The sequence below is a fragment of the Mastomys coucha genome, unplaced genomic scaffold (assembly GCF_008632895.1).
Source record: "Mastomys coucha isolate ucsf_1 unplaced genomic scaffold, UCSF_Mcou_1 pScaffold16, whole genome shotgun sequence".
Lineage (NCBI taxonomy): Eukaryota > Metazoa > Chordata > Mammalia > Rodentia > Muridae > Mastomys > Mastomys coucha.
In genome coordinates, this window is record NW_022196898.1 from 51,291,790 (window position 1) to 51,306,726 (window position 14,937).

Genomic DNA, 14,937 nt, shown 5'->3' on the forward strand with positions numbered 1-14,937 from the left:
CCTTCCCCTCTCCCTCCCTCTCCCTTTCCCTCTCCCTCTCCCTCTCCTTCTCTTTCTCCTTCTCCCTCTCCTTGTCCTTGTCCTTGTCCTTGTCCTTGTCCTTGTCCTTCTCCTCCTCCTCCTTCTCCTTCTTCTTTTAATCTTATCACTCAGTCAAGCTAGTGCTGCCTGTTGCGGAATATTGAGTGATCTTGTTGACTTGATCTTGTGTAGGATATCATAGCTATAGTGAGTTCATGACTGCAGTGGCTATGTCACACCCCCAAGACAATATTTCACAGTTCTTTCATCCTTCCTTCCTTCCTTCCTTCCTTCCTTCCATCCATCCAAAGATTTATTTATTTTATTTATATGAGTACATGTACTCATGTACTCTGTCTTCAGACACACCAGAAGATGGCATCGGATCCTATTATAGATGGTTGTAAGCTGCCATGTGGTTGCTTGGAATTGAACTCAGGACCTTTGGAAGAGCAGTCAATCACTGAGCCATCTTTCCAGCCCCACAGTTCTCCATTCTATCCTCTGGCTCTTATATTCTTAAGTCCTTCTGTAATAATATCTCAGTTGGGGTAGGAGTTGTGATATGGTGGCATTCATACAGGTGTCTCATTTAGGGCTCACCACTCAGAGACTTATTCTTAGCACTTTCACCAATTACAAGTCTCAGCATTAAGTGCTGAGTATTGCAAGGAGAAGCTTTTCTGGGCAAGGTGGAGGGAACGTCTAATCTATGGATCTAAGCATAAAAATTTAGAGAAGGAGCAACTTGTTTAGCAAAGGAACAGTAGTAGGGTTCTTGACTAGGGCCTGTGACCTCCCAAGCCTAGGCCCGATATGCTTGCTGTATGGTGCTCTAGTTGTCTGTGTAATAGACCTTAAAATCCGGCTCCAATGTAATTGTTTACCCCAATAACTTTTATGGCACTATTGTATGTACCTAGTGGGCTCATCTAATTTTGCTGTTGTACTATTAACATTACCTTAGTTGACCTCACATCACTAAAACATGTCTCCCAAATGCCGATTATTTTAGCATCTTTTACTATACTAACTAGTAAAAGTACCTCAATATCCTGCCTGTGCTTCTGTCTGAAGAGTTTTAATTGTTCTTAGTATAATGTTTGATATTTCTTAGGTTTGATATTTTTAGTCTTCTATTTCTGTTGTATTTCCTTGAGTTCTGAATATTCATATTCTGCTTAGAATTATTCAAAGGCTTCATGTTACTTAGAGAACAAAACAAAGAAATAACATGCTATACCTGGCCCTTAATATTTAGTTTATTTTAAATAAGATTTTGTCTGATATTTTGACATTTGAATATTCTTTGATCCTGTTGAAATTTCAGTAAGTAATGTACTAAACATTCAACTGTTAGAATTTCTCTGTGAAGCTTTCCTAGGTCTCAAAGCCATTTTTTAGATACCTCATTTTTGGTACAGATTATATCTCATCATAGTGTGGTATCAATGTGTATTTGTGCCTAAGTATTACTATAATTTGAGCCATAGGGGTCTTTTTACTTACATAGAAAGTACACTGAACAACAAGAAAGAGACAATTACAAGTATGCAGGAGAAACTTGAAATTTGTTGATTTAATGAATAATTTATAAAATGAAATCTATTATTCTAGTATCTGGTAGCCAAGAGCTCTGGACTTTAATATTAAATCTAAATTTCAGGTGTTATAATTAGAAAGTTTGAGCATATATCAACCATTGACATTGTTAGAGTAAAGCTACATTGATGTCTTTATTTGATAGAATTCCTTTGGAAAGCCTCATGAAACATAGGTAATAAATAAAACTAGATACAACATGCATGTTCATTTTGACTCTAGTTCTATTTTTAAATGCATAATTAGGTTTGTGGGAGTACGTATGTTTTAGAGTATTTGCTTAGAACATGAGTTTATATTACAGAACTCAGTCACTGAGTTTATATACATTAGATTGGTAAGTGATTAGAACTTTAGTAATTTTGATTTTTTTTTTTATAGTATGATGTATTTTATAACTTACATTGTACGTATCTTATTCAGGTTTAAAAAAAATAGAATCCCACTTGGGAGGCAGAGGCAGGTGGATTTCTGAGTTCGAGGCCAGCCTCGTCTACAGAGTGAGTTCCAGGAAAGCTAAGGCTACACAGAGAAACCCTGTCTCGAAAAAAAACCAAAAAAAAAAAATAGAATCCTCAGTTAAAACTTCTGATGTAAGTCAGAACACTTAAGAGTTTTCTGAGGAAAGTTTTCTTTCATAATGGGTGTTTCAGGCAGATGGCATTAAATGGCTGTTGTACTATACAAGTGACCAGCAGATAGAGTTATTTCAGGATTGTCTCATGTAACTAACTTCCTAAGTCTTAATTCAAGTTTCGGTTTCAAATACAGCTTTTTGTTTGTTTGTTTTTTTAAGGTATCAGTTTTTAGAAGAAGCTTTTCAAAATCAAAAAGGTGCAATTGAAAATCTGTTGGCTAAGCTTCTTGAAAAGAAGAATTACGTTCATTTTGCAGCTACACAAGTGCAGAATAGGTAAGCCTGTTACATAAAAAATATAATTTTGTTTTAAAGTTTGTTAAGAAAGTGCATCCAAATTAAACTTATTTTCTTACTACATTAAACATAGTTAGAAGACAAAATTTTTAATAGATGAAATGATAAAATTTAAAGTTGGTGTATTTATTAACTAAACAAGTTTACAAAAAAGATTTAAAAATTTTAGGATGTATCGTTGATCTTTTGTTTCATTTTTGTTTTTTTGAGACAGGGTTCTTCTGTGTATCCTTGACTGTTTTTAGAAGTCTCTTTGTAGACTAAGCTAGTCTCAAACTCAGAGATCTACTACCTGCTTCTGCCTCCGGAGTGCTGGGACTAAAGTCATTCACTGCCATGGCTGGACATCTTTGACTTTTTATAATTAATAAGATTTCAATGTATATATTCTTTGAACTTGAAAAATGAGTTAATATGGAGGGGACTGAATTACTAAATTAAAAGCAGAGATTGTGTAGAAGATACAGTATTAAGACAGAAGGATGACAGGTATTTGATGCACCAGCCTAGCTTTAGGCTGAGTGTGAGATCATCTCATGGAAATAAGAGGAAAGTGATAGAGCAGGGCATCCAACATCTTTATCTGGCCCCTCTCTTTCTTATACACACATACACACACGCAGGCAGATGTAAAACATGCACGCTTGGGTGCATACTTGAAACAACAGAAAACCCAGTAGTGAACAAATATATTATCAAATAAGCATTCAGAACTACTTATTTCATTAGCAGCATTATAAGATGAATATATAATACAGATTTGGCGTCCTACGTACTTACCTATTGTTATTTTTATCATTGCCATGACCACCATCATCATTATTATTTTTAAAGATGTTCTTTTTTTTTAAAAGATTCATTTTGTGTGTATGAGTGCTTTGCCTGCATGTATATCTGTTTACAGCATTCCTACTACACGCATTCCTAGTGTCTAAGGAAGTGGTGAGCCTCCATGTAGGTGTAGGGAACCAAACCTGGGTCCTTTTCAAGAACATGTGGTCTTAACCACTGGGCCAACTCTCTAGCCTCATTATTTTATCACTATTCTGTTTAGATACACTAATAAGCTAACTAGATTATTTATAGGATGAATGGTAAGAAGTTCTAAAGAGGGCCTGTTTACTAAATTGTAATTTTTGACATGTTTAACTGGAACACTTTAAACCTGGAAATTCCTGAGAATATGAATAGGGTTGTGATTATTATGTAAAGTCATGATATTGAAGCTTCATCTTGAATAGTAAAATCTATTAGTTTGTGATAGTTAAAATGGCACGTAATAAGATGTATTAAATATTTGAATGAAGGAAAATAATAGTTTATATACAATGGAAATTTTCATCTTCAGTGAGACCAAAAGAAAGTAAGAGGCAAGATTGTAGAGATGGTTTAGCAGTTGAGTATTTACTTACTGCCCTTCCAGAGGATCCAGAATTATTACCCAGAATCTATAACCAGTCTGGCTTAAGAGAGTTGTGATCCTTCTGGTGGGTGCTAGCAATGAATCCAGGTCCTCTGCAAGAGTGTTAAGTACTCTTAACTACAGAGCAATCTTTCCAGCCCACATTATTTTTTTTAATTTAGAAATTTGTTTTATATTTGTGGGTGTTTTACCTGTGTGCACACTGAATGTCTGGTGCTTGAAGAGGCCAGAATGAGAAGTTGGATATCCTCAAACTCACAAATGGTTGTGAGTTGCCATGCGAGTTCCAAGAATTGAACCTGGGTTCTCTGCAAAAGCTCTTAACTTCTGAGCTGTCTCTGCAGCTACCTTCCTCCCATTAGTTTTTAGTGTATATGTTTTTAATTACAGTAAATCTGTCTGAGACTTGTCTCTTTCCAGTGTGCTTTATGACTTGTTTTTTGGTTCAGTTGTTTGATGTTGGATGTCTTGAACTATTGATTCCAATATTATTCTTCTGTTGGCAGAAACATTTTTAAATGGAATTTTAAAAGGTTTAAACAAAATAAATGTAGTAAATTTAACACTAAGTCAGTAGTGCTAGATATTTGTACATCATGTTCATGCTATAGGAGTTTGAGATTGTTTTCTACAGAGGAATAAACTGGGCTTCATGACCTTACTTTAAATTAGTAAATATTGAATTCAATCTTTGTATGACTTCTAGATTTAATAAAATGGTTAGGTCTGTTAAAACATAAGTCATGTACTTTGACAAATTTTTAATTTTAATTCCTTTGTATAAAGTACCTAGTTAGGTGGATTTCTGTAACTGTTCATTCACACAGTTTGAGTTGATGACCTAATGGTACATTTCTCTTATTCAGGATTAAAGAAGTAAATGAGACTAACAAACGAGTAGAACAGGAAATTAAAGTGGCCATCTTCACCCTTATCAATGAAATTAATAAGAAAGGAAAATCTCTCTTACAACAGCTAGAGGTATGGTTTAAAGCAAAAATTAAAAATGCTTCTCCTGTTCTTCAGCTGTTCTCAATGTGTATTGAAAGTGCTTTTAAATTGTTTGGAGATAAAGTAAAATAAGAAATGATTTTTTTTGTTATTAATTTTCTATTTGGAATGAGAACTTATATTTAGTTACTTTGTAGCTCATTTTAATAACACTGGTTGATGTTTTTGATTTTTGGCTGGCTTGGAAATCATACTAGCCTTGAGCCTCTAGAATCTGTTTTTCTCCCAAGTGCTGGAATTAAAGGTGTGCACACTGTTTTTTGTTTGTGTTAAAGCGATATAACTTGGTAATAGTGATACCATCTTAGGAAAGAATTGTTACTAAAACACAATGTAAATGAAGACAAAGCAAGCACTTTCAGCTTATTTCTGTTCCAGCAAGAGGCCTCAGTTTAACTTCTTTATATAAATGCATTTGGACTTGTGATTGAGCAATTTATGTATTTCTGTAATTGGCCAAAAATACAAACCTTAAACTTAATTAATCCTATACTATTACATTTCATATTTTGAAATTAATATGTGAATATTTTTTGAGACTCTTGTGTAGTTTTGAAATCTTAAGTGAAGGTTTTAGGTTTTTGGTTTTTTTTTTTTTTTTAAGACAGGGTTTCTTTGTGTATGCCTGAATATTCTGAAACTCACTCTGTAAACCATAGCAGCCTCAAATTCAGAGATCTCTTTTCCTCTGCCTCGCCTGTGCTAGGATTAAAAGCATATATCACCATTGACCAGTCCCAAAACAAGTTTTGATTTAAATCTTTACTGCAGTTTGATGTATTCTCAGAAAATTTCAAATGTGAATTTTATAGAAGCTCAGTTTTTTAAAGGATAAACATTCTTATTTGAACATTTTATGCTTTATGTAGGTTTACATGATATTGAGGATATATATTATATGCCACTTAAAAGTTGTAACTTTAAAGTATGTAGTTAGTTTCCATTAACCTTAGATTGTCCTTAGAGTTTTTTCTATTTTAATTTTTCATAGACCCCTTTAAAGATATGAGTCTCGTAGTTACATGCAAATGAAAGAATCTTGTGAGCACACCACTTAATTTTTGTCTTTTAAACACATCTTGCATTGAAAAGCAGTAGTGAGAATAAAAGTCTTGAATATAGGGCTGGCGAGATGGCTCAGTGGGTAAGAGCACCGACTGCTCTTCTGAAGGTTGTGAGTTCAAATCCCAGCAACCACATGGTGGCTCACAACTACCCGTAATGAGATCTGACACCCTCTTCTGTGTACTTATTTATAATAATAAATAAATCTTTTTAAAAAAAAAAAAGGAAAAAAAAGTCTTGAATATATTAAAGTTGGGTGTTTCTTACTTATTCTACTTGTAGCCTAGATTTAATTTCCAGAATAATGTTATGAATCCAGAGCAGTTAGTAGTAACTTTTTTTTTTTTTGTTTTTTTCGAGACAGGGTTTGTCTGCATAGCCCTGGCTGTCCTAGAACTCTGTAGACCAGGCTGGAACTCAGAAATCTGCCTGCCTCTGCCTCCCAAGTGCTGGGATTAAAGGCATGTGCCACCACTGCCCAGCAGTAACTATTTTTGATACATTTAAATGTATTATATATTTACCTATACATCCGGTAATTGTAAATCCCTTTCAAGGACTTCAGAACTTAAAAATACCTTGTAATAAATAAATAGCCCATATATTGTTAGCATGATAACTTTTTAAAAATTATTACTATATGTAAGTACACTGTAGCTGTCTTCAGACACCCCAGAAGAGGACATCAGATTTCATTATGGATGGTTGTGAGCCACCATGTGGTTGCAGGGATTTGAACTCAGGACCTTTGGAAGAGTAGTCAGTGCTCTTAACCTCTGAGCTATCTCTCCAGCCCATGATATTAATTTTTAAAATAGTGATTTCTTGTATAATATTTTTCAAAGCAAAGAGATGTTTTCCTAAGCTTTGTTAAAGAATTGATTTTATTGAGGCTATAATTCTATCTGTTCAATACCTCTTATCTATTGATTTATATTATAAAGTGAACTTGTTCACCTTTGAAAAATACTGTTTAGTAAATGAAGTTGAATAGTTGGGGGAAGAAAATAACTAAGTAGGTAGATTGTTTTGGGCACACTCTATGTCAAAGTATGTGGACATTTCCTGTCCTTTCTTTGGAGTAATTTCTTCTGAACATTTGATTTTTATTTTCCTTGCACCGTTTTCCTGAAACTGTCTTTTCTTTGTGAACTTTGTTATACCAGCTTACCTAGTTTCATCCTTATACCTCTAGAATTTTTCAGGGCGTTTGTTTTGTTTTGTTTTGTTTCTTTTGTTTTAGGTATTTAACCTTATCTTCAAGCCATGTTAGTATGCGGTACTAGTAAGTAGCTCAGTATTTTCTTTGACACAGAAAACATAGTTAAGATTATATAAAATGATTCCTCAAAGTTGGCTATAGTGTATTGGATCAACCTAACGACAGGACGACACTATTTTGAACAGTTATTATTTGATGAAAGGAAAACCATAAACTGCTAATGTCCTGAATGGAGTGGATTAATTTAGAGCAGAAAGATTTAGTTCTACTTTTCTTAGTTGCTTTCCTTCTGATTGTTTATAGACTCATTAAATAATTACAGGTTTCTCTTATACAGTTTTTGCAGTAGATAGGGGTGTTTGTGTATGTGAATGTTTTTTTAAATTCTTAAGTGAAGCTATTGTTGTATTTCAGAATGTTACAAAAGAAAGACAGATGAAGCTCCTACAGCAGCAGAGTGATATCACAGGCCTCTCCCGGCAGGTGAAGCATGTGATGAACTTTACAAACTGGGCCATCGCAAGTGGCAGCAGCACGGCACTACTTTATAGCAAGCGCCTGGTGAGGCACATTGTATCTTTATTTATACCTAATGGACCCATTATTTAGAAGTGTAGAAAGTAAATATAAAAACCTATTCAAAGCATAAATATTTATCTTGGCGAATGTAACCATCTTTATATAAAGATTCAGAAAAGCTGACCATGATGGTATATAACTGTAATTCTAGCCGGCACTTGGAATTGGATTGAGTTCAAGGCTAACCTGAATTTCATACTCAGTTCTCTGACTGAAAGAGCTGGAAAATTTTTGTTTCTGTTGTTCCCATTTACTTTTGATTAATAATTATATTTCTGTCATTTTCCTGGACTCTCATGCCATATGTATTCTTTTGAGGATACTCAGTATCTTAGTGCAGTTTATTATCAAATGTGGCAGAAACTCAAGGATGTACATTTCATGTGCTTGCTAATTTAGATGTTGACACTGTCTTCTGTGATATCTGGGGCTTTATAAACTTAAAAATATGTCTCTAGTGTGCTTCTTCAGCTAACATTTAATTTTAATACTAATGTGAATTTTTTTTTCCCTTGAAGATTACTTTTCAGTTACGTCATATTTTGAAAGCACGATGTGATCCTGTTCCTGCTGCCAATGGAGCAATTCGTTTCCATTGTGATCCCACCTTCTGGGCCAAAAATGTAGTGAATTTAGGTGAGAAGTCATTTCATAGATACCATTTAGACTATAAAGTTGAGAGGAGAAACCACTTTAGCAGATTTTTTTTTGTTTTGTTTTCAAGACAGGGTTTCTCATATAGACCAGGCTGGCCTCGAACTCAGAAATCCACCTGCCTCTGCCTCCCAAGTGCTGGGATTAAAGGTGTGCGTCATCACTGCCTGACTTTAGCAGATTCTTGATACAGTTTTTAAACTTTAAGAATGTGAATGATTTAAGAAATGTGTTAGATATTGGAAACTCTCTTTAAGTCTAGGCTATTATTTAGGTCTTGGTGCTGGGGCTTGAACCCTGTTCTCCAGCACACTTCTCAGTCCTGGTATTGTGCTTTTCCATGGGCTCCATTTCTATCCATTCTTTTTCAAGATTAATATCGGCTTAGTAAATGATTATTCTCTGAATAATTATATAGATGTTTAGTAGCTTAATTATATCACATGGTTCAATGGTGAAGGAATTTGAGTTCACTGAAGTGTTATAGCCACATTCCAAGGAATGTTAGACAAAAGGAACTCTTTTTCACTCAATAAAGAAATAGACTTTGAGCCGGGCGGTGGTGGCGCATGCCTTTAATCCCAGCACTTGGGAGGCAGAGGCATGTGGATTTTTGAGTTCGAGGCCAGCCTGGGCTATGCAGAGAAAACTTGTCTACAAAGTAAGCTCCAGGACAGCCAGGGCTATATAGAGAAAACTTGTCTCAAAAAAACAAAAACAAAAAAAAAGAAAGAAAGAAATAGAAATAGACTTTGATTTTTTTGTTTCCTCCATATTGTTGACCTAAAGACCATGGGTGAATGTTGAGAGTAAACAAAAAACCAAGCAAGTGAATTTTGTAATTTTAGCCACTATGACTGAGACAGGAGGGCTACTTGAGTCTATCCATTTGTAAGACCCCTTTTCTTAAAGTAAAATGAAATGAAACAGTATGACTCAGAATGAAATCTGTCATCCATTTGAATAGTTCCACTTTCAAAGTAATCATGCCCTTGAGATTTGAATTTTACTGTTTAAAATAATATATTCTTTGGGTAAACAGAAAAAAGATACTCAATTTTGACTTTAAATGTAGCACCAGAAAATCACTGTTGTTTGGCTTACTAGGAGGGGCTGGGGAATGAATGAGAGAGAGAGAGAGAGAGAGAGAGAGAGAGAGAGAGAGAGAGAGAGAGAGAGAGAGAGAGAGAGAGAGAGAGAGAGGAGAGAGGAGAATTTCATTTTGTACTGCATTTTCAAAAAAATTTTTATAAAAATTACTTGCAACAAGTTTTTTTTTCTTTGTGGCCTGCCAATATTACCTCAAAGAAAATGACTGTTTAAAAAGGAGGGGAAATGACCAGTTTAAAGGTATAAATGATTTAAAGTGTTCAGAATTTCCACAGAAAATTCTTTGGTAGCTGGGTATTTTTTCACCCTTAACATTGATAATTCAAAAGCAGATGGGGGAGATGGAGAGATCGCTCAGTGGTTAGGAGTACTGGCTTCCCTTTAGAGGACCCAGATTTAATTCTCAGCACCCACATGGTAGCTCACAACTGTCTGTAACTCCAATTTCAAGGGATCTGGTAGCCTCTCCTCATGTCTTTGGGTAACCAAGCATACAGTGGTTGGTGCACACACACACACATATATATATAGTCAAAACACCCATACACATTTAGAAAGAAAGGAAGGAGGGAAAGAAGTTACAAAGAGAAAAAGAATAAGTGTAGAATAGAATCAGTATAGCAACCATTATGAATATATCCTGGAGTCTTTGTCATGGAAGAATTGGTTCAGACTGACTGGATCCTTCCTCTAATAATATCTCTTTCAGTCTCCAGCCAGCTAGCCTGGGTTATGCAGCAGCAAAGACACCGTGCCTCAAACTAGCTGGAAAGGTGAGGACTGACATCCAAAGGTTGTCCTCTGACCTCCACATGTGCACTGTTGTGCATGACCACAACCATCCACGCCCCAACTCCAAAAACTTGCACATCCACACATACACCACACCCACACAGGTCTAAGAACAGATAGTTTATTCCAAATAATGAGCTTTTTTGTGGGAGGGTTCAAGGGGCTTTCAAAGCTATTGAGTTTCTAATTAGCATCATCAAACCTAGCTCTCATTTGTGGTGTACTGTTGGATGCTCTGAGGTGCTAATTGTCAGAAGGAGGAAAAGATAGTGATTCATCTTTGAAGTGGGCAATTTAGTTGACTATTTGTAAATCCTTCTTATTTTTTTAAACCCTCAGGTAATCTAGTAATAGAGAGTAAGCCAGCTCCTGGCTATACTCCTAATGTTGTAGTTGGGCAAGTTCCTCCAGGGACAAACCACATTAGTAAAACCCCTGGACAGATTAATTTAGCACAGCTTCGACTCCAGCACATGCAGCAACAAGTGTATGCACAGAAACATCAGCAGTTACAACAGATGAGACTGCAGCAACCACCAGCTCCTGTACCAACAACAACAACAACAACCCAGCAGCATCCTAGACAAGCAGCCCCACAGATGTTACAACAACAGGTAAGCATTGTACTCTTCCATTAATGATAGAAATTAAGAAGATCACAAATCTACACTTCATTCTCTGCACATGAATTACACGAGTTACTAGGTGAAGTTCAAAGGTTAGAAATATGAGGAAAGTTTAAAGAATGAAGGTGTTAAGTAAGATCATGGGAAGCAGTGACATTTTGCCCCTTGATATGATATGTGCCCCCCCCTACCCCCCACCCCCACACAGTTGTGAGCCAAAGAACCAAATTGTTTCTAAGCTCTGGTGCATTAGACATTTGCTGAAATTATTCTTTTCTTTGGTGGTGTTTATATGCTGCTTTACAATCAGTATTGTCAGCTCCATGACGAGATGAGTTAATGTTGACCCCCATTTCACTCCTCCCTTCCCCCCCTTCCTTTCTCCCAAAAAAGGTAAATAGAAAAAATTTGGAGTGACTTTTTATAGTAATTATCGGTTCTTTAAGTATTGGATTTGGAAAGAGAATATGACTTAATACTACTTAATACTTATACCCTTCTGTTCTAACTGAATTACTGTTACTTTTTATGATTTAAACATTTTATGATTGGAACAATAAATTTGTAGAAATGTTATATCAACTGGGCAGTGGGGGTGTATGCCTTTAATCCCAGCACTTGGGAGGCAGAGGCAAGTGGATCTCTGAATTTGAGAATATCCTGGTCTACATAGTGAGTTCCAGGATAGCCAGGACTACAAAGAGAAAACCTGTCTCAAAAACAAAACAAAAAGTGGAGATACTATATGAATTAAAATTTCTACTTTTTACAGCCTCCAAGATTGATCAGTGTGCAAACAATGCAAAGAGGCAACATGAACTGTGGAGCATTTCAAGCCCATCAAATGAGACTGGCTCAGAATGCTGCCAGAATACCAGGGATCCCCAGGCACAGTGGCCCTCAGTATTCCATGATGCAGCCACACCTCCAAAGACAAGTATGCCTAGAGTTACATTTGTAAGAATCATACAATTTTAAAACTAAAAGAGATCATAATTAGAGTTGTTGATGAGGATCTTTGATATTTATGATAATTTGATGTTTTACATATATCTTCTTGTCCCAGAAAAATGTATATTCATATGAAAATTTGTCTCTTTAAACTTATACCATGGATTAAGATACTCTGGTTTATCTAAGCACATTACCCAGAGTGAAAAACAAGTCAAGGAACATTTGATTTATCTTTAGTCACAAACGATAATTCTGAAAATCAAGGTTAGAGTTTCAATTTTCCTGATATTGTTAGTATGCCTTTTAACGTGACATTTTGATCTTGATAACAAAGAATTCTTTTAATAAAGCTAACTGTATGTATGTCTGTGTTTCTATACTTGGGTATTATTCTTTTTAGATATGCCTAATCTTAAAAATTATTGTGGGTGTAGATCTGTTGTAAAATTCTTGAAATTCTGGGTTTGATCCATTATTGCCAAGAAACTCCCAAGATGAAAGTGCTGCTGCTGCTGCTAGTACTGCTACTACTAATCATAATAATAATAAAAGTAAATTATGTCAGGCTTAGTGGCTTTGATTGTTATTACAATGCCAGAGAGTTAGAGGTAAGAGAATCAAAAATTCAAGGTCAGCCTGGGCTACAGTAGACTTTGTCTCAAAAGCCAACTATATAGGAATGCAGAAGTGACACACTGATTAATGCACTTGTTAATCTTACAGAGGACCTATATGGTTCCAAGGACTTACCCGGCACCTCAAAATATTTCCAAAAGACCTTAAATATGTATGACCTTATTCTTTGTAATAGCTCTCTTAATGAAATCAAAAAGGGATCATTTATCCATAATTCAGGATTACTATTTAAGATTATGTCACTGTGTAGGACTGCATAATAGTAGAGCTAGAAATCAACCTCATTTTGAAATTCATCATGAATTTCTACCATATCAAGTTATATTTTGTAGTTCTTTTTTAATTGGCTAGAAGACTAAAGAGTCAAGAGAGGAATGTCTTCAGCACTGTGCCTTCTGTGTCCTGCTAGTTGCAAACTTGGTGGCCTCCACATTTCCGTGATCAGATCAGTAGGCTGACAGCTTAATAATTATTTGCAAATCTGTTTTTCTTTAGATAGTAGATAAAAATGAGTGAAAAATGAAGACTAGTTTAAGCTGTTCTGTTGCATAAGTTTGAGAGGCCCCACTTTGTCATTTGCAGGTACTTTTAGTTTGAAAAGTGTACACTAAAAATAGTTCTAGTTGTTGCTAAAGTATGGTTCAGAGATGCTGACAGAGCACCTAATAATAGTACCTTCTTTCCTGAACAGCATTCAAACCCAGGACATGCTGGACCGTTCCCTGTTGTATCAGCACACAACCCTATTAACCCAACAAGCCCTACCACAGCAACTATGGCAAATGCAAATCGAGGCCCCACCAGCCCGTCTGTTACAGCAATAGAATTAATACCCTCAGTCACCAATCCAGAAAACCTTCCATCGTTGCCAGATATTCCACCTATACAGGTTTGTATTTAAGCTAAGCAAATCATTTAAAATCTCATACTAATTGAAGAAGATATATGTTTCAGATTTTGTTTAGTTTCAGGGCCCATATTTCCTTGATCCTTCTGAAGAGTAATGGATACATATGTAAAATTTAAAGTTACTGTGCTGAAACTAATACTCATTTGTTTTAAAGTTAGAAGACACTGAATACATGTATCTGTAAACAGGTACAATAATAGACCATTACTAGCTTTGTTGATAATGTTAATTCTCCACACTTTTTAGCACTTTCCAAAGCAGGCCTCAATCAAATAATATGCATTATAAGAATTTGTAGCCTAAAACAGACCCAGGACCAAATGGGTTGTCATCTTTTGTTACTCTTATTTTTGATCCATAAGTAAGGGAAGTTCACTCCTCATATAAAGCACTTGGGTAGAGAAAGGCTGTGTTTAAGGGTTTAGATATCAGGCACTTTTAAACGTATACTGAAAGGGAAGAAATAATGATGAAAAAGACAATGAATTGCAAATGAGGTTTCTCATTTCTTTCAGTTGAGACATTTTCCTAATAATACATGTCTTCTATGTCTTTTAAAATTTCCAGTTTATTTGAATTAAAATTATGTTCTTAGATATAAAGACTTGAGGCTTCTACAGTTCCCTTATTACAGTTGGAGGTCTCCATGGCAGCAAGAAACAGTAAAGCTATTAAAATAGTAGAACATTTTTGTTTTGTTTTGCTAAGACAGGTTTTTACATATCCCTGGCTGGCTGTAAAGTCACTGAGATCCTCTTTCTGCCTCTTGAGCTAGGTTAGAAGCCATGTGCCACCATGCCTGCCTATGTGAGAGTTTTAAATGATGCTTTTATAACTTCACAATTACTTGAAATCACTGACTTCTTGTGATTCTTTTACTCTATTACAGTTTCTTGATATTGGAAGATATTTTTTCCCCTTTCTTTTTGCTAAGGGAATGGGAATAGTATTGGTGCTGAGAGTATTAGACTATATAATAGAATAGAGTAATTTTTGGAATGTAAGTTAAGAAGTTGTATTTGTAAGTTAACTTATAATTAGCAAAATGCTTTCTTGGGCAACATATTTCGATGCTTGAAATCACTTGCTAGAATATGTAATATTGCTATTTATAAGGAAATAGTGGTGAGTTATTTTCCTATGCATGTAGTAATTGGAAGTTGATTCATACTGTTGCTTGTAAATTTATACTCTTCATTATCCATAGCAACACCGAAAAGATAAGTTTGAGATAGCCTGAAAAGTTAGTTTTGTCATTGTTTCTAGTATGTTTGCAAGATTGTTCTGCTATCACCTCTAATTCTCCGTATTTTCATGGTTTCAAAAACATAACATTGGCATCATTCTCTATTTTCTTCTTTTCTTACTCTTGTGTCTGTTACTCTGGACTTTTTTTTT

The 14,937-nt window shown here is 35.2% G+C and overlaps 1 protein-coding gene across 2 annotated transcripts in view; it reads left to right on the top strand.

Moving 5' to 3' along the window:
- Positions 1-14,937, top strand: part of Trim33 (tripartite motif containing 33) — a 78,094-nt gene that overhangs the window by 39,789 nt on the left and 23,368 nt on the right. For both annotated transcript variants that reach the window (XM_031375027.1, XM_031375028.1), the window contains exons 5-11: positions 2,420-2,536; positions 4,847-4,961; positions 7,693-7,839; positions 8,376-8,493; positions 10,753-11,027; positions 11,812-11,976; positions 13,321-13,518. In XM_031375027.1, the coding sequence (XP_031230887.1) occupies positions 2,420-2,536; positions 4,847-4,961; positions 7,693-7,839; positions 8,376-8,493; positions 10,753-11,027; positions 11,812-11,976; positions 13,321-13,518 (1,135 nt within the window). The remainder of the gene's footprint in view (positions 1-2,419; positions 2,537-4,846; positions 4,962-7,692; positions 7,840-8,375; positions 8,494-10,752; positions 11,028-11,811; positions 11,977-13,320; positions 13,519-14,937) is intronic.